At 40.4% G+C, this 21,722-nt stretch overlaps 1 protein-coding gene across 1 annotated transcript; it reads right to left on the reverse strand.

Annotated features, from left to right (window-relative positions):
• Positions 1 to 1,652: 1,652 nt before the first annotated feature.
• On the reverse strand, positions 1,653 to 20,255 carry PARP14 (poly(ADP-ribose) polymerase family member 14). The gene is made up of 15 exons (XM_026852197.1): positions 19,887 to 20,255; positions 18,649 to 18,909; positions 16,560 to 16,796; positions 13,470 to 15,709; positions 11,853 to 12,086; positions 10,509 to 10,730; positions 9,407 to 9,497; positions 8,335 to 8,484; positions 7,754 to 7,816; positions 6,536 to 6,703; positions 5,428 to 5,634; positions 4,738 to 5,328; positions 3,464 to 3,609; positions 2,767 to 2,941; positions 1,653 to 2,544 (listed from the first exon to the last, which is right to left on the reverse strand). The coding sequence occupies exons 1-15, from the start codon at positions 19,981 to 19,983 to the stop codon at positions 2,255 to 2,257; spliced, it is 5,172 nt and encodes a 1,723-aa protein (XP_026707998.1). The 5' UTR covers positions 19,984 to 20,255; the 3' UTR covers positions 1,653 to 2,254.
• Between the last annotated feature and the right edge of the window lie 1,467 nt (positions 20,256 to 21,722).

Consider the following 21,722-nt stretch of genomic DNA (forward strand, 5'->3'; position numbering starts at 1 on the left):
GGGCGGCTCCCGCCGGTCACAGCTTCAACCCGCGCCCTTAACGCTCCTTTCCCTGCCAGAACTTCCCAGCACACACGCAGCCGCCTCAGGCACTGCCTTCGCCTTACAAAATGTCCTCCGGCTCCCCGCGCCGGAGCTGGAAGCCCCTCAGGCTGCCGGAGGAACCAGGCCGCCGTCACCTCTTCCGCCTCCCCCCTTGCCTTTCCCTTGTAACAAACTCGTCTGGAGAAACACCTTCTTTCACTCATCGCCTGCACTGAGCCCAGTGCTACAGGTTTCTGCTCTGTGCTTGACACTCCAGGCACCTGTAGCACAAGCACCGGTGAAAAAAACCCTTGGTGCTGTCCACAGCTCCTCACGGTGATGGAGAAGCTGTGAACGGAGGCTTTACTGTCTCCTGGAAACAAAGGGACCCACCAGCTGCAGTGAAAGCCCCTGAGCCAGCACTGCTGGCTCCTGCCACGCTAATGGACAGCTGATGTTCAACAAGGGACTCCTCACCCCGTGTGCAACAGGTCAACAGTCGCTGACTCAGGAGAGACATTGCTTATCTGTTTTAGGGTTGTGCAAGCCTAAGCGCTCAGTTGTTTTCCACAAATCAGACACACCAACATGACTTTTCAAGCTGTATTTATACACAAAACTTGCAGAGTTAGTAATTTTCCAAGTCCATCCCCTCTACAGTGATTGGTTAGTAATTTACATACAATTATAACACTGCTGTACGATACTTCGAGTACCACACATGCTCATAGCAAGGGTCTTCACCTGGGCAAGGGTCTTCTTGATCTATAGGTGTGATTTTTAGTATTATAACAAGGGTAAGTCAGCTAAGGATACATCGACCTTGAGTTTGCTTGCACCCTTTTCAAGGTCTAACGGCTGCGGGCTGTCCTTACTCAAAGGCAGCTATCTAGTTGTTCTTCTGACTAGGGATGCCTTTAGCTTATACAAAGAACATCTTTCTTTAAAGTACTATATTGCTACAGTGTTCTACAAGTTTAACCTTCAACACAGTAACTTCAGGTATTTGTTACAGGAATTGATTATTAATTTTAAAAGAAAAATTTATGACTTTTGGCCCCCACATCCATATCTTGATTTCAAGCACTAGGAATTCAACAGTCATCATTTTTCAGCAGTTAAAAACCTGATGTAATCAAAAGCAATATGCCCAAAGCAAGTGGTTCCAGCACTGTTGCAGAGGGAGTCATGGGCTGGGGTGTGAACAACAGCCCCATGCTTATGGCTCTACTGAGATACTTGCAGGTCTCTCAAGCCTTCCCTAGAAAGCAATGTTTACCCTGCAATGATTATCACTTGCGTGGACACACCAAGCCACAGTAAAACTTTGAAGTAAAAGCAACATAAAGCAAGTATTGGAAGATTTTCTCTTAAGAAGTCAAACCTGATACATTCAGAGGAGCCAAGGGTTTTCAGAATTTGGAGGTGATGAATCACTTTTTTCACTGGAAGATCTTACAATATCAAAGGCTGTGAGAGGCATCTTTATTCCACCAACATGCTACAAAGATGATGTTGCTTTGTTTCTCCCCCCCAACACAGAACTCCAAACTCTGGCTTGATAATGATCACCCCTTTGAGATAACCTATTTATTTTAAGGCTTAAAAACCTCCCCCAAACTGCTCTATGGTTTAACTCAGGCAACTTCTATAACATTCTGTAGAACCTCTTATTAACCTGCCAGGGAGGGTTATTGCACTAAAAACCAGCAAGTTCATTGAAGTTCACTGGTTGAAAACCAATGCTAAATATTTGGAAAGGTTTAGACAAACACAAGACATTAACTACAATTAGTTCATTTAATGAAAACCACTGTATCATCATTAATGATGCAGACTGTCAGTTACAGAGTGTAGGAAGCCATCAGAAATGCAACACTGAGGGGTTAGCGGCTGAAAGATCCCTTCCACTCCCGTGCCAGCATTGCCCACTTCCTAGCACAACTAGGGTGGCCATAAGGGCGCACGGAAAAGCTAACACAATATAAAGACTTGATCTGTAACCTAACAGTGGTTATTTTGAGCTCACATGTTAAAACGTTCAGCTACTCCTTGCGTAAACAAGCAGTCTATTTTCAGTGCCATCAAAAAGTGCCAAAGGTTGCTTAAATGTAAACGAGCTTTAAAAAAATCAATTTGATAAAACTATTTTCATTGTGTATTTCATTATAAGTGTTTCTGTCCTATACCCAGACTGAAATACATGCAACCTTAGCTTCAATCAAAACCCTTATTTAGTGAAAGTGATAAGGTATTCTGGGTAAGCTTGAATGTCATTAAATATGATGAACATGGATGGCTGGTTCACATTATCGGTTGAACTATCAAACAGATCTATGGAGTTACTAGCATTTTTTGCCCCTGGAGTAATTGATCCTTTTGTCCCCTGAGAATATTCTCCAACAAGGACTCGAGCCAAATACATGTACTTCCTCCCATTCGCATCTGGTCTAGAGTAGGTGTCAGAGGCAGAATAGCTGGCGTCAACAGCAAAGTATGTTCCATTTCCAAAGTTTGCAGCTGTAGTCAGAAAAACAAATGTTTATGAGCATTTCATTAGCAGCAATCGCTTATCTGCCATCTTCAGAGCCTGTGACTCTCTTGGCAGTTTTGCTTTTTATTTGCAATAAGAAGATATAACAAAACAAATAATTTTGCATACAAGGCAGGATGATACAGATGCCATGCCATCTGTCCTAGCCCTATTCAGGAAAACAAGAGTTGTTTTGAAGTTCACATTACCGTGCATTCCAGCATAGCTCCGATTAAATCCATGGTTGTTAATTAAGGTTAATGACTCTTTACTTGTCCCATGAAACAGAAGCCTCTCGTTATTTGTGTTACCATTTTTGTTATCCATTTCACACTTTTTTATTTTGTAGGCCTTCCAAAAAAATGGGTTCTGTACTCTTTCAATCTGCAAATTTTGAGAGACAGACAGAAAGAAGGTTGCTGTCATGAAAAAAATTAGCGTATCACAATTCAATCTGATTCCAAGATTCTCCTCCTAGCTCTAGTGTATGTACACCAGATTATGAAATAGGGTAGTCAAATCACTCCAAACTTTGGTACTATGGACAGCAGAAGCCAGCCTCAAACGACAGAAACACTCCATGGGAAACAATATAGGACAGTTTCACAGGTTTCTGGGGCATAGATGCCTACCTGCAAAGCACATGTGGCTTAAGCAAGTAATGCTGTGCTCTACTAGAGCAAACATAATTTAAAGAAAGAATACTCTCCCTTGGTGCTGCAGAAGCAACTGGTTAAGTTTCTCCAAATAACTGCAACAGTAAACTGATGCTGATTAAAGTTACTGAGCCAAAAATACTTGTCCAACTTCAGAAATCCCAGTGAAATTCATTTTTCCATTGCTATTAGTATTCTTCATCACTTGCTATCAAAGTATTTATGCTCAGAAATGATGACATGCTTTTACCTTTTCAATTTTAAATGACTGACAGGTCTTCAGAAACCTTTCCTGCACATCTTTATACTCTCTTGTTTGTGGTTTTAGTTCCACTATTTTGAGTCGCTGGTCTTGCATATCATCCCATGTTGCAGGGAGTACTGTTGACTCTTGATCTGCAGAATTAACATAATCAATCATATTTACCCAAATCCTCTGCTTGAAATGAAATATGCCCTGCTACAAGCCCTTCTAAAAGCCCATACACCCATCTTATCACTAGTGCCTACTGGTCTCAGTCAGTCAAGAGTATTCCATGGGTCTTTCACCAAAGGATTAGGGCACTCTAGTTTCTAGTTTGCGACTACATTGGCAATTGATGTGCCTGAATGGGTAGTTTCTAGACAAATCTGTTCTTCACGGCTGAAGATAGATCCTTTGAAACATCTTTTACCAGTAGCCTTCCCTGTAAATCAAGTTTTCAAGGACATGGAGCAAATGCAGACTTACCGAGTAGTTAATTCTCATCAACTTGGAGACTAGGAGCTAAGCATCTGAACAAGGAAGGTTTTAAATTTAAAAGTTCAAGGATATACGCTCCATCTGAAAAGCGGAACTCTTCCCTTTCTTCCCTTCTCTCATTTCATGCGAGGCCTAATATCTAGCTGTATTATCAAACAGTAACACTGACTGATGCATACACTACAGACATCCAGCATTATAGCTAATTGCCTCAATTAGAAGTGACATTTTTTGGTAAGGGAACAAAAAAATAAAAATCTGAAAATATGTGCAGGAGGCATTACTAAGGCACTAGGAGCTGCACAGTTACTTAAACCTGTCCACTTTCAAGTGTTAAGAGGACAAAACTGTTCCCCTCAAGATATAAAATATGCCCCTGTAAAACTGAGTCACAACAGGACAAAGAAAAATAATACTCTGGGAAGAGTCCTGTATGGATGAATAAGAAACAGGTAGCTCCTTATAAAGGACCTTATAAAGAAGTAAATAGAAGTGTACATCTCAAGAACAGAAATGAGCTGAGATCTAGAATGACACCTGCTACAGACATCTAATTATTGCTAGTAAGCCTGTAAGAGCCTCAGAACACCTTACCTACATTTCCAAAAGATTCTTTTATTTTAATTTCCCAATTCAGTTCCTTTCTACATTCTCCAGAAATGGACCTGCACAAAGCTCCTTAACAATATTTTGCATATTCTTACCTTTTCTGACTCTTACTAGGCTGGATGCAACCTGTTTTTAACATGAGAACATCAGTCTCACCAGATGCTTTTACTTACCTTCAGATTTATTAACACGTATAATGGGTATACATTTTCCCTGGTTATCCACAGCAGATTTAGCTTCTATATCCACTGTGTGTTTTTTCTTATCAATGACGACTGAAATATTCTTCTGCTTTCCCGTGAAAGCATTTTCCAACTGCATATTTGTGAGACTATCAAAGGGCACATAGGAATCCTTTTCCAGATATTTCCACTCAATTATATTTTGTAAAAGTTCTGCCCTGCTCTCTTCCTGTTTAGCAGCTTTTACCCTGTGGATCATTTCTTGAATGGCTGAATAAGCAATCCAGACATCTTTCTCAACACCTGAAATTCGAATAGTGGTATTAACCAAACGAAGACTAATTTTTAATTTTTGTAGGTTATGCAGTTCCTCTCTCTCCACTTCACCGAAATGAGAGATAGACTCATCTGAAATTTCTGTTTTAAACTGTTCCTTTAAAATTGTACTTCTCAACCAGCTTTCAGCTTCTTCCACTTTCTTTTTGTTTTCACCACAAATCTGCACAACAGCCACTTCAATTTTGTTTTCCAAAACTGCTTCGGTTTTTTCCTTTGGGGAACATTTCTCAGAGCTCCAGAATGCTACATTGAAATACACAAATGTTGTAATTAATATTAACCATTATCAGCTGGTGCTAAACAGATTGATCCATATCCTGTATTTAAGTGACATCTACTTACACGTTATCTTGGAAAACAGGTATTTGGCTGCTCTTTTAGCAGGATTTTGTCTTTTCTGCATGCTTGTATGGAACACAGTCAGCAAATGTGGCTGAAAGATGACAACTTTAATAGTTTTCACAGATGGAGCAGAGTTACTTTTTGCAAAGTCCATTACTGCATCTATCATGTTGTCAGCTACTACAGCTGGATCACGGCCTGCCTCACCTGAAACAAGTTATAAATATTTTGCCTTTAAAAAAGCATTGATAACTGTTGTTACAAATGGTTAAAACATCTTTAAAAGAACAGTTATGAACATACCCATAATCACTTGGACCACAAACAAGTCAGAAATAACTTCAGGCTGGCTATTTAGCGAAGGTTGCTGTTTATGAGGAAAAGGAGGTTCAAGACCACCTTTCTAGCAAGAAAGTTTACTTCTATTGACATGGGACTGATCAGGTTATGATGTAGATGACATTGCTTGGTTACCGAATAGGCCACAGGCCTGACACTCAGTGGCCCAGTAGCCAACTCTTTGCTCAAAAAAAAAGTCTGGTTTTATTCATACAAGAGATCCCTGTGTGCATGGGGCCCAGTTCTGGATTCTCTGACTCTAGGGATTTCTACTGATCTAGCTAAATCAATGAGAAGAAAAAGGGACAATCTAGCCTTTTGAACAGGTCACATTCCATCTGTATCAACCCTACCTGTGCAACCCTATCTGTGCTAGCCAGAGTTGCATCATCTACTGATTTCAGCAATGGAGAAGTAGGTCCCTGGATATTCTCTGATGAGCTGCCCACACATATCAAGCTGCTGTGACAAATATTTACAGTTCTCCAAGAAGCACAGACATACCTTTGAACCCCTGTTAGCAAGGAAGTGTCAGCTCTAGAGTGCTCATACTCTTTACATACTAATCAGGAGTGAAGCTTTCTTCATAAGCTTCACTTATGAAGGTCTTCATAAGGTCTTCATAAGCTTCTAATAACAATTTTAAAGTCCACAGCTTCTGCATTTATTTTCACCAAAGAATAACCCCTTCAGATAAATCAAACCCATTGCTTGAACCCTGAGATCAGCAGAATCACAGGGACTGAAACATTTCAAAGGGGAGTCAGACCTGTTCCAATTGCTGGGAAGGTTACAGAGGTGTACTGCTGTAATTCACACTCCTGAAGCACTTCGGAGACTAGCAGCTTGATATCATCTTGGGAAACAAAATGAATTATTTTTTTGCATGGCAGGCTTCCTGCTTGGGTGATGATATAGCTCTTGTTAGACTGTGAGGCTGAAACATAAGTAGGAGAACATAATCAATCAACAACTATTCACAATATAGATGTGTGCTAATCCTCACTAGGAGATAAGAAATTATAATAAATATGCCCCAGGATAAGCTTCAAGTCTCCTTCCACAAACTGTGCAACCCTCTCTCTCTCTATTTTCACTTTCAAGGCACAAAGATTCATTTTATGTTTGTAAAATATTTGCCTCATTTGGCAAATAAATTTTGTGGGTCTTTATTTGTCAAGTCTGCTCTGCAGACTTGAAGAACTTAATGCAGACTACTTCTACCCTCTGTCTTCATACACATGCAAGTATGCCATCTACCCTCAGGCTGCCTAGCCTGAATTACACTCTTGACCTTCCAAGTAGAGGTTTACCTCTTATCTCCTCCACATAACTCTTTTCCTTTGGTTGGTCTTCCAAGCTAACCTCCACACCAGCCTTTCCCACTTCCCTTATTTAATGGGGTTTTAAACCACACACTTGTCCATTCTTACTCCCCATTCATTAGATTTTCTGTTCACTAACTCAATTTGGTCTACAAATAAATGCCTCTTCTGAGGCAGGAATCCAACTTCACTCATTTTTCCTCTTGATCACACAGATGATATGGTAGTGGGTTGCTAGTTAAGGCAACAGCAAGCATTTTCTCACTCAGGAATGACAAAAGGAGTTGAAGATAGATAGTTGCTTCCAGTGAGGTATAGCTTCTCTATTAACATTGCTGCCAACATCATCCCTTCCTCATGGCTTTGTTCAGTGTAGACTCGACTTGTTTTTATCATGGAAAGCTTTAATGGAATAAGAGGATGCGTAATGGATAGGTTTAGTTCTTTACATATGCTCAGAAGCCCTCTCTTCTTGAAGATTTTTCTTTTCCTTCCCTCATTAGATGTTTTACAAGTATCACATTGACTGATTAAAAACTAGCTGATGTAACACAGTGCATAATACAAATGGGATGTACAGTAGGCACTGAGAAAGTATTCCAACAGATTCCATGCCGTGCATGAACACCTTCAGAAAGGAGGTCAGAAATGTTGTATCATACCTAGTTGAGCACATTCATCTTCAACTTCTTTTCCAGCACCATTCAGAATTGCTCTAGAGACACCTTAAAAGAGAAGAGGCATATAAATCCACTGTTACTACTGTTAATGTCGTTAAAGTCCCATATAATATCTAAATAATATTTTTAAATTTTATCTAAAATGTCTCAATCCTGGTAATAGTAAAGGTTTTAAGTGAAAAGCACTGTTACCTAAATTTTAGGCTTATGCTTTTCAATTCAGAGTGACATCTAAAGTATCTAACAAGTTTCACTGAGGTAAATACCTCATTGAGGTTTGTCTTCCCTTTAGTCCAAGAGATGTTCTATAAAAATATTCTACACAAAAAAAATAAAATTAAGTTTCCCTTTCTGCAAGAGTCTTAAACATGCCATTCTGTAACACAGATTAACAAGAAAGTCTCAGACACTTCCTAATTGAACCTTTGTACCCTAAGAAGCAAACCAGAAATTACACTGTGAAACAAAAAGATTTGAAACACTGAAAAAAATACTTCCTACTCTCCTTATGCAGCCCTTCCAACCACACATCCTCTTTTCACACATAATATAAACTAAAATACCTGTTTTGAGGCTGAAAGTTTGGTTTGTTATGTTTACAATGGCATCGCCCTCTTCTTTGGTAATATCACCTTCTGCCACCCGGAACACAACAGAGCCAAATGTCATTTCATGTACGTCCTCTGCTGGGGTTGAAGAGGTTCTAGAGGAAACTGCAGGAAAGAAACATAGACCATGAGCAGAAAGGAGCAGTGAGATAAGAGATAAAGGACTTGTATGTGGGGACAACGCTTACAGAGACCACAGTTTGGCTCCAGACTCAGCCTGTGAAAAGGACTGCCTGCCACGTTAACTGAAAAATCAATTCTTCTCACAGGAGTCTCTGATCAACCCATCATTGCTATTCACACTGAGATGGCAGAAAAAACTTGGTTTCGTTGCACACCTAGTATACAGACACTACTTTGTGACATTTTATAATATAAGACTTTGCAAAACACCCAGGTAAGAAAGCAGCAAACTTTCCAAGTCTCATGCCCTTGCTCCTCTGTCTCAAGAGTTTTCAGGGCCATTCTCTACTGTGTGACAGGAACTTTTTATCTATGTGTTATTTGGAAAAACTTGATTAAGTTTTCAACATGTATCTAATTTTCTGCACTCTGCACTTCCATTAGACTGGACAACAAAGATACTTCAGCTTGGTTTTGCTATTCATCTGAAAGTGTAAGGATTTAAGAGTATTCCAAAGAGGCCACATAACCAGAAACTCACCTGCCTTCCCAAGAGGGAAGAGAGTCTGTTCCCGATCTAATCAAGTACTGCAGCAATAAAAGAAAAACCCCTACTTGTGTCTTTGGCACATGATAATTTCTGCTGTCCATATTTGTAGGGGCACTATCCAGATAAATCACAGGTACTTTTTTTTCTTAGCATCTCCAACTGTTTCAGATATACAGACACTCAGCCTGAAAATGCTATATGCTGCCTTTACAGCAGCCACTCCAGCTGCTACTTGGACTTTGGGAATGACATGCTCACCAAATACCTAAACATCCATAATGAATGCATTCCCTGGAATATTTAAAAAAATTTTAAAAATGCACTAGGCACACAACTTCTGTGAAACAAGCTTACCTGTGTCTTGGCTAGCCATATTTGGAGAAGTCCGTTCCACTTCAAAATCTACAGTATTTCCACACCTGTTCTTAAGTTCATCTGAAAATTCCTAGAGAAGGCAATTACAATCAACCCCTTTAGCAGTCTTTAGATTACACAGTAGACATAAAGGTTTGAAAAGTGAAGTTAAAACACATTTAGAAAGAGCTTAATGGAAATTATTTCATATCCTCTGCCATAATGCTGATGGCAAGTCTTGACACACTGTTCTCAGGCACAAGGTTGTTCGGTGTAAGCAACAGACAGAACTGATAAATAACTAAGTCAAAAACCTAATTACCATTCTAAAGGGATACATTAACAGATGGCACCCTTACCCTGAGGGGCTAGTTTACACTCTAACTCAAGTCCTGCAGCTAATACCAGCCTTCTCTGTGCCCAATAGCTCAGGCTTTAGCACAGTAGCCTTCAAGTTTGGCTTTTCAAGATGTATTAGATACTGCACAAAATAGAAGTGAACAGATGCAGAAACACTTATTTGGACATTAATGCACAGTGTGACTGCTCTCTTTTGAGGGATTCATGTGTGAGATGAGTAACTTGACCATGGCTATAGAAAATTTGTGCTAACATGATACTGAAGAAAGGGGGATGTGGAATACCAATACGTTTCTACTGGTGAAGTTTACCAGCACAGCAATTCTAGCATAATTTTTCTTCCTAAAAAGACACTAGCTCTCCACTGAAAGCACTACTTTTTCCAAGAGTGAAGACATCTATGCAAGAGTTGCAGGAAATTTATCTGTAGAAAAGCCCTATGTACTTAAGAATTAGGTGAGTTCTTGAGATAAAGAGTAATTACACTTTTATCTGTATCACTGCCAGGGAACAGAAGAGGATAGGAAGGGAGCAGGGCTGTACAGGACAGGCAGGTGCCCATGACAGGTAGAACCAAAAAGAGAACTTTGAGTACAGACAAGAAAGACTGTCAGCAAACATTTTCTTTAGTATAAAAACAAGCACCCTGCTGAGTCTTTGGAGATCATCAGAGAGCCAGTTATCATGGGACAGACCTAAATAAACCAGCATATAAAGAAGACAGAAAAACACAGTAACTCACCTGAATATTAGCTGTGTCTTTTGGATGCAACAGAAAGTGAACTTCCTCAAGAGAATTTACTCCATTTTTACTACTGAATTCAAATACCTTGTCAAATAGTAATTTAGCAACAACAGACCTTGGGAATCCTAAATTCCCTGTCCCAATCGCTGGGAAAGTAATTGACTTTAAAGATAGTTCCTCAGCAATCTCCAGGCATTTTGTGATGATGTTGCCCAAGACCTGTAAAGCACAATTATTTTTCCAATTACTGAAAGTAATTTTTTTTCCAGTACGTGCAATGTAGCACTTTCCCTTTTAGCTATCTATTGGTATTAAAATACAATAATTGCATCCACCACAGGGTATATATTAGTCAACAAGGTGTTTTGCTGATTAGGGATGTCAAACTCAGACACCAGAGTGAAAAAAGCAGGCGTATTTTACTAGAAATAACTAAATATTATAACAGAATAATACAGAAAACATACAGTAAGAAAAGACAGAATAGCAAACTTAAACAGGAAAATACAGGATAATGCATCAAATCATTACTACCAGACAGAGAGAATAGTGATTATGAAAGATACGTCACCACTTGCATACTTTACCATCATCCAGATCTGGAGCCGCTGGGCAGCCCCGGTTACAGCGAGGATTTGGAGAGCCTGTCCCTGCAAGTGGGAAATCCTACACGGTGCATCCACCCATAGGTGAGGCTTCCAAAGTCGCTGTCAGCGGGTCCAGTTTTATATAGCCAAAAATCAGCAAGCCAGAATAGCTGGCACCTTTATTTTAAGTGGAAACATCTGGTTTCAATCTCACATTAGGTTCCCCCTGGAGCCTGGCCAGGGCTCAAGGAAGAAGCTAAGGGAGATTCTCTGTTTATCTGATCAGATTATGCGCAAGGTCTCACATCAGGCCTGAAGACAACTGTCTCCACAACTCTTATTCTATTCACATACAAAGAAGGGAAAGATACATTCAAGATAGCTACATCCTCCATGCATATTTCATTAACGATTACATACTGAGTTAACAGTTTCGTTCAGGGCCCATTGCTCAGGCTTCAACACTTCCACCTTTTATAACAGAACAGGTGGTTTGTTATAACTTAGTATAATACCTGTTAGCACAATGGTTATCAGTTATAAAATACACAGGATTCATCTATAGGTCAGGTCTGGCTTGGGCCTATTATCCAAGCCTTAGCACTTCACAGGGGATCAGTCACACAGTTAAAAAAAAAAACAGACCAAACTCTTATCTCCTATAATGCTGTCCCCTATTTCAGAGCAAAAGTAGCATTAAACCCACTATAAAGCCCAATCACGTTGGAGTTCAGGCAAATAAAAACCCTTATACCTTTGGAGATGGGCATCTCTGAGACCACGCAGGTACAACAGCATGAAGCACAACACTGCAACCTAGATTGTAACCTCCTGTTTTGAACACAGATCCTTCCTCAGGTGTTCTTCCCAGGCCTTCTCCTGTTAGGCCCATCTGAAGCATTGGCCCTGCCTTGCTTAGCAAAGCTTTAGAGAGTGGCCCTTTATCAAGCCGGAGATCTTTGGGAACACTGATGACAACAACGTCTGTCTGAAAAACACACAAGGAAAAACTCTAGCTTTTAAGTATCAAATTTAGATTTTGCACTGATTAATAAAATACGGCCTGCCTGCTAATTTACAGAGCAAAATTTTGGGACAGCAGAGTGAACAAAGTTTTGGAATAAACCAGAAGTTATGCTCAATTCTAATATCATGAGCCTGCCTGAAGCAACACAAAGGCTGAGTTAACAGTGAAATTCATTTCAACCCAACGGGAGAAAGTTAAAATTCTGAATTCTTGGTCTACTCGTTCTACCCCCATTTGAAAAGTGTTTATGCAAGTTTGTTCTCCAAGAGAAGTGTGCAGATGAAAAAAAAAAATAAATCTGTGTTTGCTGACGTAAGCAGGACCTCCCATGCATGGCTGGTCTAGGAAAAAAGAAGATGCTGAAGACAAACAGGACTGGAGGAAAGTTAAAGAAGTGCAAAAAGCAGTAACTGGTAAGGGACAGAAATACAAAGGGCTATGAACATTATGGCAAGCACTATACTCAACTCCTTGGGAAGGACCTCTAGACACATTTTAATGTATATTCTACCCTAGACAACTGCAGTTGATGCATGCACCAGCTGTGAGGCATCCACTCCTGAAAGGATTTGCTGGCCATCAGGGAAAGGGTTCTGAAAGGAGCTCCTTCCAGTATTGGTGATTTCAGTAAAGTAGCTATCAGCCAACTAACAGCAATTCAATACCAGAAACAACTGGAAATCAATTAGTGAAGCTGATCCTCCCTAGGAAATGCAATAACAACTGCATGTTTTATGCCAGTGTTCACCAATGACATAACAAATAATAGTTCCTGACATGAATATCTTACAGATGCAGGGAGAACCAGACTGGCAGTGGGCCCAGGGCTCAGACGTGCATGTCTGTGCTGTTTCAGGATGCAGCCCAGCCACCCTCACACGGCAGGGTACTTGCGTTAACTGACACCGAGCACCCTCTTTTGCTGTTGCAGTAGTACCAGGTTTGTAATCAGGATTTCTGGGAAGGTCAATGCTGCATGCAGGTGGGGTCAGGGGAGTTCAGAGCCCGGAACCATACCTGCTGACCTGAGTTGCTTCTGCTACACTGAAATGCACTGTGTACCACAGGGATCTGCATGCCTCTGTGTCAGATGATGACAAAATGCATGTCATGCAAAATGTTGCCGAGTCATCTGTATCTATCATGCAAGACAGTCATCATATCATAGCAATTCTTATTAACAGCAGCAATAGCCAATTTCAGTAACATATCAAACATGTTTATACTGCTAATTAGAGATGGTGGTCTAAGGTTGGTCTTTTTTTGGTTTTGTGTTTGGTTATTTTTAAAGAAAAACAAAAAAAACACTTGATGTTTTAAAAGCAGAAAATTTAAAACACTTACCGTGGCATTTTCAATGCTTCCTTTTTTCAGCATGATGTCAAGGCCTTCCTCAGTTGTTACCACTGGGAAGTTCTTGCTGTTTTGAGTAATTTTTCTTTTCCTAGGCTGATGAACTGTACTGGCCTGATGCAGTGACTTGCAGGAAGGTGAATAATCTGAAAACACTTCACTCAGTGCCTTGCTGAAATACTGAACATTATTCTGTGCAACATCCACAAGATGAACCTCCTTCAAGCTGCTGTCCCCCATGGATTCTTCCAAGGTCTCCTTGATGGAGGATACAACTGAGTATGTACACAGTTCCAATGGGAAGCCAAAAATCCCTCCACTTATAGCGGGCAGAGCTATGGAATGGTGGTTAAATGTTTCAGCGAGCTGCAGACTTTTCTTCACTGTCTTTCTTAACAAGAACACGCACCTTTCTGCTTTGTCCTTCCTCCACCTCGGCCCAACAGCGTGAATGACATTCTTGCAGGGGAGTTTCCCAGCACCTGTGATAACTGCACACCCAGGCAGCAAAGTCCCGTTTTTCCTCACCAGCTCATCACACTCTTGTTGCAGCTCTGGACCAGCTGCTTTTAACAGTGCCTCAGCAAGGCCACCAATGTGCTTTAAGTCTTCATTAGAAGCATTTACCACAACATCAACAGGATGAGTACACAAGTCAGCTTTATAAACTGCTATTACGATTCCATTCATGGTCACCTGACTATAGGGCTTGCCTATATTACTGTGTTCTTGCTGTTCTGACGGCTCTTCCAGCCTCACTAGGCACTTAAAGTCTTGTTTTGCAGTGGCAGCAAAAAAGTGTTCTCGTTCTTTGAAATATGACTCAGCTCCTGGCTCTTTAATTACCACACGCTTATAATGCAGGCCAGACAGAATTTGCTCAACTAAGGCGGCTCCCTTCAGCACTGCAATTCTCGGCCCCCTCAAGATTATAACTCTACATTTCTCCTGTGTGCTAAAGTCAACTTTCACACCTTTATTCTCTAAGTCACCCCAAACACTGGTCTTCTCTTTCTCAAAAAACATTACAACCGCTGTGGGATTTCCTCCAATTACCTTTTCCATTTGTGTGTTTTCATCTATAAAGTTATAAAGTTCCTCAAAGGCTTTTGCTACTGCCTGAGAAAAGCCAGCAATGATAACCTGATTCGCTACCTGAGTGACTGTTATGGCTTCATTAGAACAGTTTTGCTTGGTGAGCATCCTCCATTCCTTCTTCTGGAGGACTGATTCATCCTCCAAAGTAATGCTTTTGTAGTCCAGTTCGTTCTTTATTTCTTCTTCTGCTTTTTGTAGATCTTCAGCAGCACTTCCTTTCAAGATGATAGCTTCTGTGTCAAGCTCATAAAAGGCATTAATTTGTTTTGACATAAACAGGCTCTGCGACAGGGTTTCATTATCAATATGCACTAAAAACTGTAAAATATAAGGGTGGATATTAACTGTTGTCTTTGCCATTTTGCGTATATTTTCAAGTATTTCCCCTTTCACTTTATAAACTTCCTCAGGCATTCCACATAGGTTAATTACCCTCTGCAAATGATCATAAGTTATCTGCAGGGCTGGGAACTCCATATGAATTTTTTCTTCAATACCAGTACTCAGTAAAATTGCATATTCCCCTGGACCTAGCATCACCACTTCTTCAGTTCTTTGCTTTTCTCTTTCAATTTCTCCAGTGACTTTTTCTATCAGAACCTTCAGTTCTTGTTCAACGTTCTTCACAACTTCTTTTTCACCTGCTACAACAATTAAACCCTTGGAAGTAGGTGGAATGATCAGAACTTCATTGTGGGTAAAGCTGTTTCTAATGGCTTCCCACACCTCTGCACTTGCTTCACATGTAATTGCTTCGTACTTAGATATGCTACGTGAAAATGCTGTGGAAACATTTTCATTCCATTTCTTGATCAATCGAGATGCTAATCTCTTCTGCTCAGACAAAGTAGCTGAAGGATGCAAAGTAACCTCTGGGTTTGCAGAGTTGGGTTTAGGCCACGTTAGGTCACAATTATACTTAGCCATTTCAGAACCTATTGCCTCAATTAGCCTATTATTTTTCTGCAAGTAACACCAGATAAACAGATCCAGAGGCACTATAATTGGATCTGGCTTCTTTATTTGTGGTGCTTCCTTTCCATATAGAGCTGCTCCCAGTGAGATATAGTAAGGATAGACAGAGATTGGCGTTTTGTTGAGTGAATGCTGCTTTGCCAAGATATTGGTTACATCTAAAATAAACAAACAAAACCCCAAACAATTAACGCTAGCACAAACCCAAATATTTTCTGCAGTTTTTCTTAAACTTTGTCTTCTACATAATGTCTGTTATGTCTAAGAATAATTTTACATTATTTTTTCCCCCCCTTCCCAGATAGAAATAATTCCAAATTACAGAAGAGTTACTGGCTTTAAATGCCAAAAGCTAAGATAGACAGTTAAGAATCAACACCATCCACCTCCAGGAGGAGGTAAGCACAGCACTGTCCCTGCCCCCCTTTCTGTTATATGCTGTACTTCAAGTGCCCAACTCAGTAGTTGTCTGGGCTATTACTCAGCACTATCAAATAACAGCTCCTCTGTTTCACCCAAAATGAGCATCTATTTTCTTCAACTTCCCTTCAGCCCTCCAGCTTCCTCCTTATCCTCTATTTTCCACAGATGCTGATGCTTGTCACTGGCTGGAAAAGTCACAGCACTTGCTCTCCAGCTAAAAAAACTGTCCAAGAAATTGTCCTCAGACAGCCAGACAGTACACATTGCCACAGGGCAGCTGGTGGGGAAGGCAGCGGGGAGAAGTCTCCTGCACTACATGGGGCTGTGCTTCCTCTATTGAACTCAAACTATAACCTGATATGGATCAAGGCCTGGGTGAAAGAAACTGTGTATGAAAAGGAAAAAAGTCTATGCCTTATTCCCAGCTGGTCCAAACTTAAGCTTGCACTCCAGTTAGCAGAGACCTGCTGACAAAGCACCAGATCTACTGTTTTATGTGGGCAAAGTAGGCATTTCTCTAGAAAATCCACATTTTGATCTTTAAGTGAAAGGATCTTAAAGAAGGGCTTTGTATTTCTGCATTACCTTTATGGTCACTGAATGTAATGATAGCTGCATCTTCATCAGGCAGCTGCTGAACATCCACCACTTGCGCACCTCCGTTCCTCTTATTTTCAAAGTAAACTGTTATATAGTCACTGGGTGTGTTAGTTGGTATATTTTCAGCTCTAATGCTTTTTGTTAGCTCAAGGCACCGTGCAGTAATATTTTGTTTCTTTGCTCTGTGGTGTTGATTAAGCTTTTTAGCAAATTCCCCTGCATCTAAAAAGAAAAGAAAGGAGAAAAAAAAAAAAACAAAACACAAAACCAAACCACCCCAAGATCAAACTAGTAGCTTGCTTTTCTACTATGATGTTAGCAGACTATTGCTGTGTGCATTGACCAAAGCACTGAATTACAAAGCACCTATCAACTCTTGAGGTGCCCACAAAGCTACTTCTTTCCACATATTCAGTATCTGTCACCTAGTATTCACCACATGGTTAATCACTACTTGACTACAACTACTGTAGCCAGAATTCGCCACTATTTCTCCTACTGAATAGCACTGGGTCTCTCTAATCCCAAAAGAGAATAAGATCAGGTTTGGTTCTGGGCCACGGCTTTATACACAACTAATCAGATATTAGTTGCCAGTTCAAATTTGGATTCTTCCAGTTTTATGATAAACACATTCTATTTTTGCCCCGTTATCATCACAGTAAAAGATAGTCAAGTTACTTTTACATCTGTCAGACAAACACACAATTAAGTTTTTTAAGGATCTTCTTATTTCCTAAAGGCTGCAACAAGAATTTCAGACTGGACCACAATACAAGAGGCAAAAATTTTCTGAGTTCTAAAGCAGAAAACCCTACATCTTCTCAGAAACTGAAAAAAATTCTTTAATTTCATTATACCACAGAGTAATCCTTTCACAACTTTAAAATTTCCGACCCACTTCATTCTTACACATTACCAGTAGTACAACTATTCCCATGAAATTGATTCAAAGTGGCATATAACTTGTTTTCATCATGTTCTATCTCCTAAAGAGATTTACAGTTTTTCCACACATAAGATAGAATTCTCCTGTGCCATCTCCTCACCCTGAATCAAGCACACGTATAATCACGTTGTCCACAAAGGGACTCAAGTGCAGCAGCACTCAGAATCCTGGAACCAGTTCACCACTGGCAGTTTAATTCAGTTCTCCTGGTAATGCAGTGCTGTTATCTCTGTGACATCAACTATTGGCTTACACTGTTTCTGAATCTGGTTTTATCATACCACTTACTGTTGCCCATGTCCTGGATGGAATTTGTTAATAATATCAACCATAAGTCACCCAGGAAGTCCCCTCAACCTCTCACTGGTGAGAAGTAGGAGCAGACACCTCTCTGTCACCTGAAAGATGCCTCTGCCATCAATCACTAATAAGGCAGAAGCATTTGGTATCAAACACACTAAAAAACAACAGTGGGCATGCAGTAGCTTAACAAGTAGTTGGAATGGCAGAATGAGGCAAAGCATATGGTGTTAATCCCACGCTTTACATAACTGACAGCTGCCACTCTGCAGGACAGCTGGACCTGCCTCAGCACCCCAGGGCCTGCCCAGCCCAGCACCCCGTCTCCAGCAATGGCCACGGAAGGTATATGGACAATAGCAGTAAGAAGATGCTGCTTCCCTAATCCTCTCCCTGCTTCCAATCTGTTACAGTAGATTTCCCAAGTCTATTTAACAACCTTAAAAAGCTCTGTTCCATGTACTTGTTCAATTTTCCTTCAAATCCATACAAACTTACTACACATATAACACTTTTAGGCAAGGAGAGCCTTTATCACTGATCTGCTCTAAGACTAAGTACATTCTTTAGTTGCTTGTATAAAGTTATAGTTTTAGTCCCACTTGTTCTGTTTACTATCCAGAGCTAGCCCTCTTCTGACTTACACTGGCCTCTATACCTTACAGATAAAAGCTGTCAATAAATTTAGTGAGTAAATCCTCATTTAAAATTACATGATATCAGATTACACCTTAAACCTATGATAGAAAACATTCATTTCCTGCTTAGTCTCCCTCACACACAAGTAGCTAATAAGAAAGATCCATAACTCTGACTCCTTCTTACCAGTATCTCCAGTGAAAGTAACTACAGCAGCACGTATTTCAGGTATCATCTCCACACTGAAGTCATCATCCTCCTCTGACAAGCCACTGATGTTCTCTACCAGCATAATTAGCATGTAATCTTTTACCGTCTCCTGGACATTTTCAAGCACAACTACGGTAGAAGACAGGGATCCTTGAGAATCCTCCACTTGCCATGGCTTCACAAACAGGTCAATTTTCTTCACTGAGTGATGTTTCCTTTGCAGAACTTCTTGGGCATCTAGTACCACAGGAAAACAAAAACGTCATCTTCCCTTCCCCTCCTGCCACAGCAGAGCAACATTAAATTACACTCTGCTTTAAAAATCTGGCCAGTCATTTTCTCATATCACAGAAGAAAAATAAATAAGGCAAAACCACATCAAAAGTTAGGGTCAGGATAAAAGCTACTCTATGATCTAGATGTGCTCAGCCTCACCAGGGAAAAAAAGTTATTTTTTGAGGTAAGTGCTACCTCCTTTCTACTGCCCTCAAGTGCAAGAAACTGTTCTCCAGATCAGTAACATCTAATAAATAGCAAGTAAAGAAAGGGCTTTCTATCCTGCTTACCTTGTCTATTTAACAAATAGTCAAATATAGTTAAATATTTGTTAAATATTTAGTTTCCTCTTTCTGTATACATCCTTTACATGTAGTAACAGTAGCCAACAGCACTTTAGTGTAGTGGAAAATGGAGGTAAACCACAGATAAACCAAGGCTACTTTAAAATAATTTTCTCCACAGAGGTGAGCATTCACCTCTCTGTCTTACAAATACATAATATTTACTACCTCCTTTCCTTCCAGTTTCCAAAACTGGCAATTGAAATGAATATGAAAGAAAACATAACAAAATAACAATTACTTATGATCTGCAGCTAGTAATCTACTATGCTTTATCTGGTCTTCTGAACTAGAACTAAAGCTTACTTTGCAGTGCTCCTGACATTTCTCCTGCATTATTCTCTATGAGCCTTGATCAAGCATTTGGGGAAGTTCTAGAGAACCACTTCTTTCCCCAGGGGTTATTACAAACACTGTCAGAAACCCACATCTGCATTGGATAGACAGGCACATTTGTTCCTTTTACATCCTGTCACTCTTTGGGAATAATAAGCCATTTCTGCTGAAGCAAAGCCCATGGAGAGATCCAGAACCAGCAAAGGCCTATTTTCAAAAGGGAGCTTTAAATATAACACCCATGAGATATGATCATACCTTCCTCATTCTGAAAAGTGATGATGATTTGCTGATCCTTTTTGATGTACGACTCAATGGTCCCACCACCAGACTTCTTTTTATTTTCAAAGTACATTTCGACAATCTCATCTTCTATGTCCTCCCCAGAGGCAGTGGTTACTACTATGACAGATTTCCTAGAGGTTGATTTTTCCACTTCCAAATTCTCACTTGATTCTGAAATGAAAGATCACACCCTAATGCCTTAGGCAAACGTTAAAACAAACATTCAAGCTTATTATCTCCAAGCTTTCACACTGCTTTTTGTTCAGATCACAGATAAGATCAGGGAGAAGAACAGGCAAATAAACAGTAATTCAGGTTGTTTGTTTTTTTTCCACAACAACCTTTAAATCCCAAACAAGCTGAGCATATCTTGAAAAGGCTTCCATTCATCCCCAGGCAAGGACAGAAGTAGAAAGCCTCTTTACAAATCTACCACGAGGGGAACCAACCAGCTGTGGGTCACCATGGGTCTACACGTGCTGTCTGCCACAGGAGCCCAGGTACCTGGGGTACATAGCTACTGATGTTCTGCCAGAGGTCACCCCAGCAGGGCTGGTGGCAGCTGGAAAGGTCTGGGTAGAGACAGCCTTACTCAGAACACAGGTCAGCATCCACTGCATATTCTCCCCTAAGGAACTGACCTGTCTGAGGCAGTCAGTAAAGTGGGGAGTTTCCTAGAGGGACTCATACAAAGGAAAAAAAGAATTATTTATTTTGGCCTGACACCATGATGTCTACACTACATTACACAAATACCACAAGCCACACAGGTGACCTGGGCACTACTGCAGCATAAAGGTCAACGAAAACTAATGAAGCGAGAATACACTGGTTTCTGCTTGGTATGTGGCATGCTTACCTGTCTTCTTGAACTGAGTGCACACAGAAGGCTCCTTATTCTGGCAGGTGGGAAGAGACACCTGAGGTTCATTAACTAGAGATAAATAACAATGATTTCTCAGTTACCACATACTTCGAGAATAAAAAGGTCACGCTCCTGTAGACCCAGGAGTTAAGACAGCTTGAATTTAAGTTTCATTTGACACAGCCAGAATCACAGACCTCCTTCTTCCAAACCGTATGTTGAATGTGGTTACAAAAACACCCTTTAAGTTCAAAAAAAGCTCCAGGCATAATGTCAATAAACAAACTTGCACATAGTCATGCTGCATGAACCACTGCAAGCAGGTCCTCCCATGCATTACACTCTATCCTCAGCAAAAACTGTGCCATCGAACAAGAGATCTGTCCGGGACATCCCTCTCTGGAGGGATGTGTCTTTAGAAACCAGGCACTTCTGTAAAAGGGTCTATCATGATGTACTCTGATTCTGCACGACATCTCTACCTGCTAGTTTAAAACAAGAAACATTGTTAAATTAGAAAACAAAAGATAACGGTAACATACGAGGCTGCTTTTCTAGTCTGCGCCGTCCACCTTCACCTATGCACCAACACTCATTTGTGCAAATAAGTAATTTGCACGTAGAAATAAGCGGGCTATGTATGAGTAGCAAACTCTGGCCCGCAGAGAGAACACACATGATGTCAGCTGGAATCGCAACAAAAACTGCATAGCAGGTTAGTCCGTTCAACTTTTATGCAGGTCTTGGAGATTACTTAAGGACCGTGCTTTACGAATTAATTTTGTGGGTTAAAATGTGAAGGAAAGTGCTGGGGGGACATCCCAACCTACATGGAAACCAAAACAGTCCCCAACACTAAGAAATCTGAAAGTCAAGGTGGTAAAGTAGTACTTCCTATTCACAGTATGGGAATCTTTAAAAAAAAAAAAAAAAAAAAAAAAAAA

The sequence above is a fragment of the Athene cunicularia genome (genome assembly GCF_003259725.1).
Source record: "Athene cunicularia isolate RWA chromosome 7 unlocalized genomic scaffold, athCun1 chr7_part1, whole genome shotgun sequence".
NCBI classification, from domain to species: Eukaryota; Metazoa; Chordata; class Aves; order Strigiformes; family Strigidae; genus Athene; species Athene cunicularia.

What these genes read in the sequence shown, in the direction of transcription:
- PARP14 (XM_026852197.1), bottom strand. Translation starts at nt 19,983, where the DNA reads ATGTACTTTGAAAATAAAAAGAAGTCTGGTGGTGGGACCATTGAGTCG. An exon ending in TACTTTCACTGGAGATACTG is followed by an intron (nt 16,797 to 18,648) that starts GTAAGAAGGAGT and finishes TTTTCTTTTTAG; the next exon opens with ATGCAGGGGAATTTGCTAAA. An exon ending in AACTTTCAGCCTCAAAACAG is followed by an intron (nt 7,817 to 8,334) that starts GTATTTTAGTTT and finishes TTCTCTTTTAAG; the next exon opens with GTGTCTCTAGAGCAATTCTG.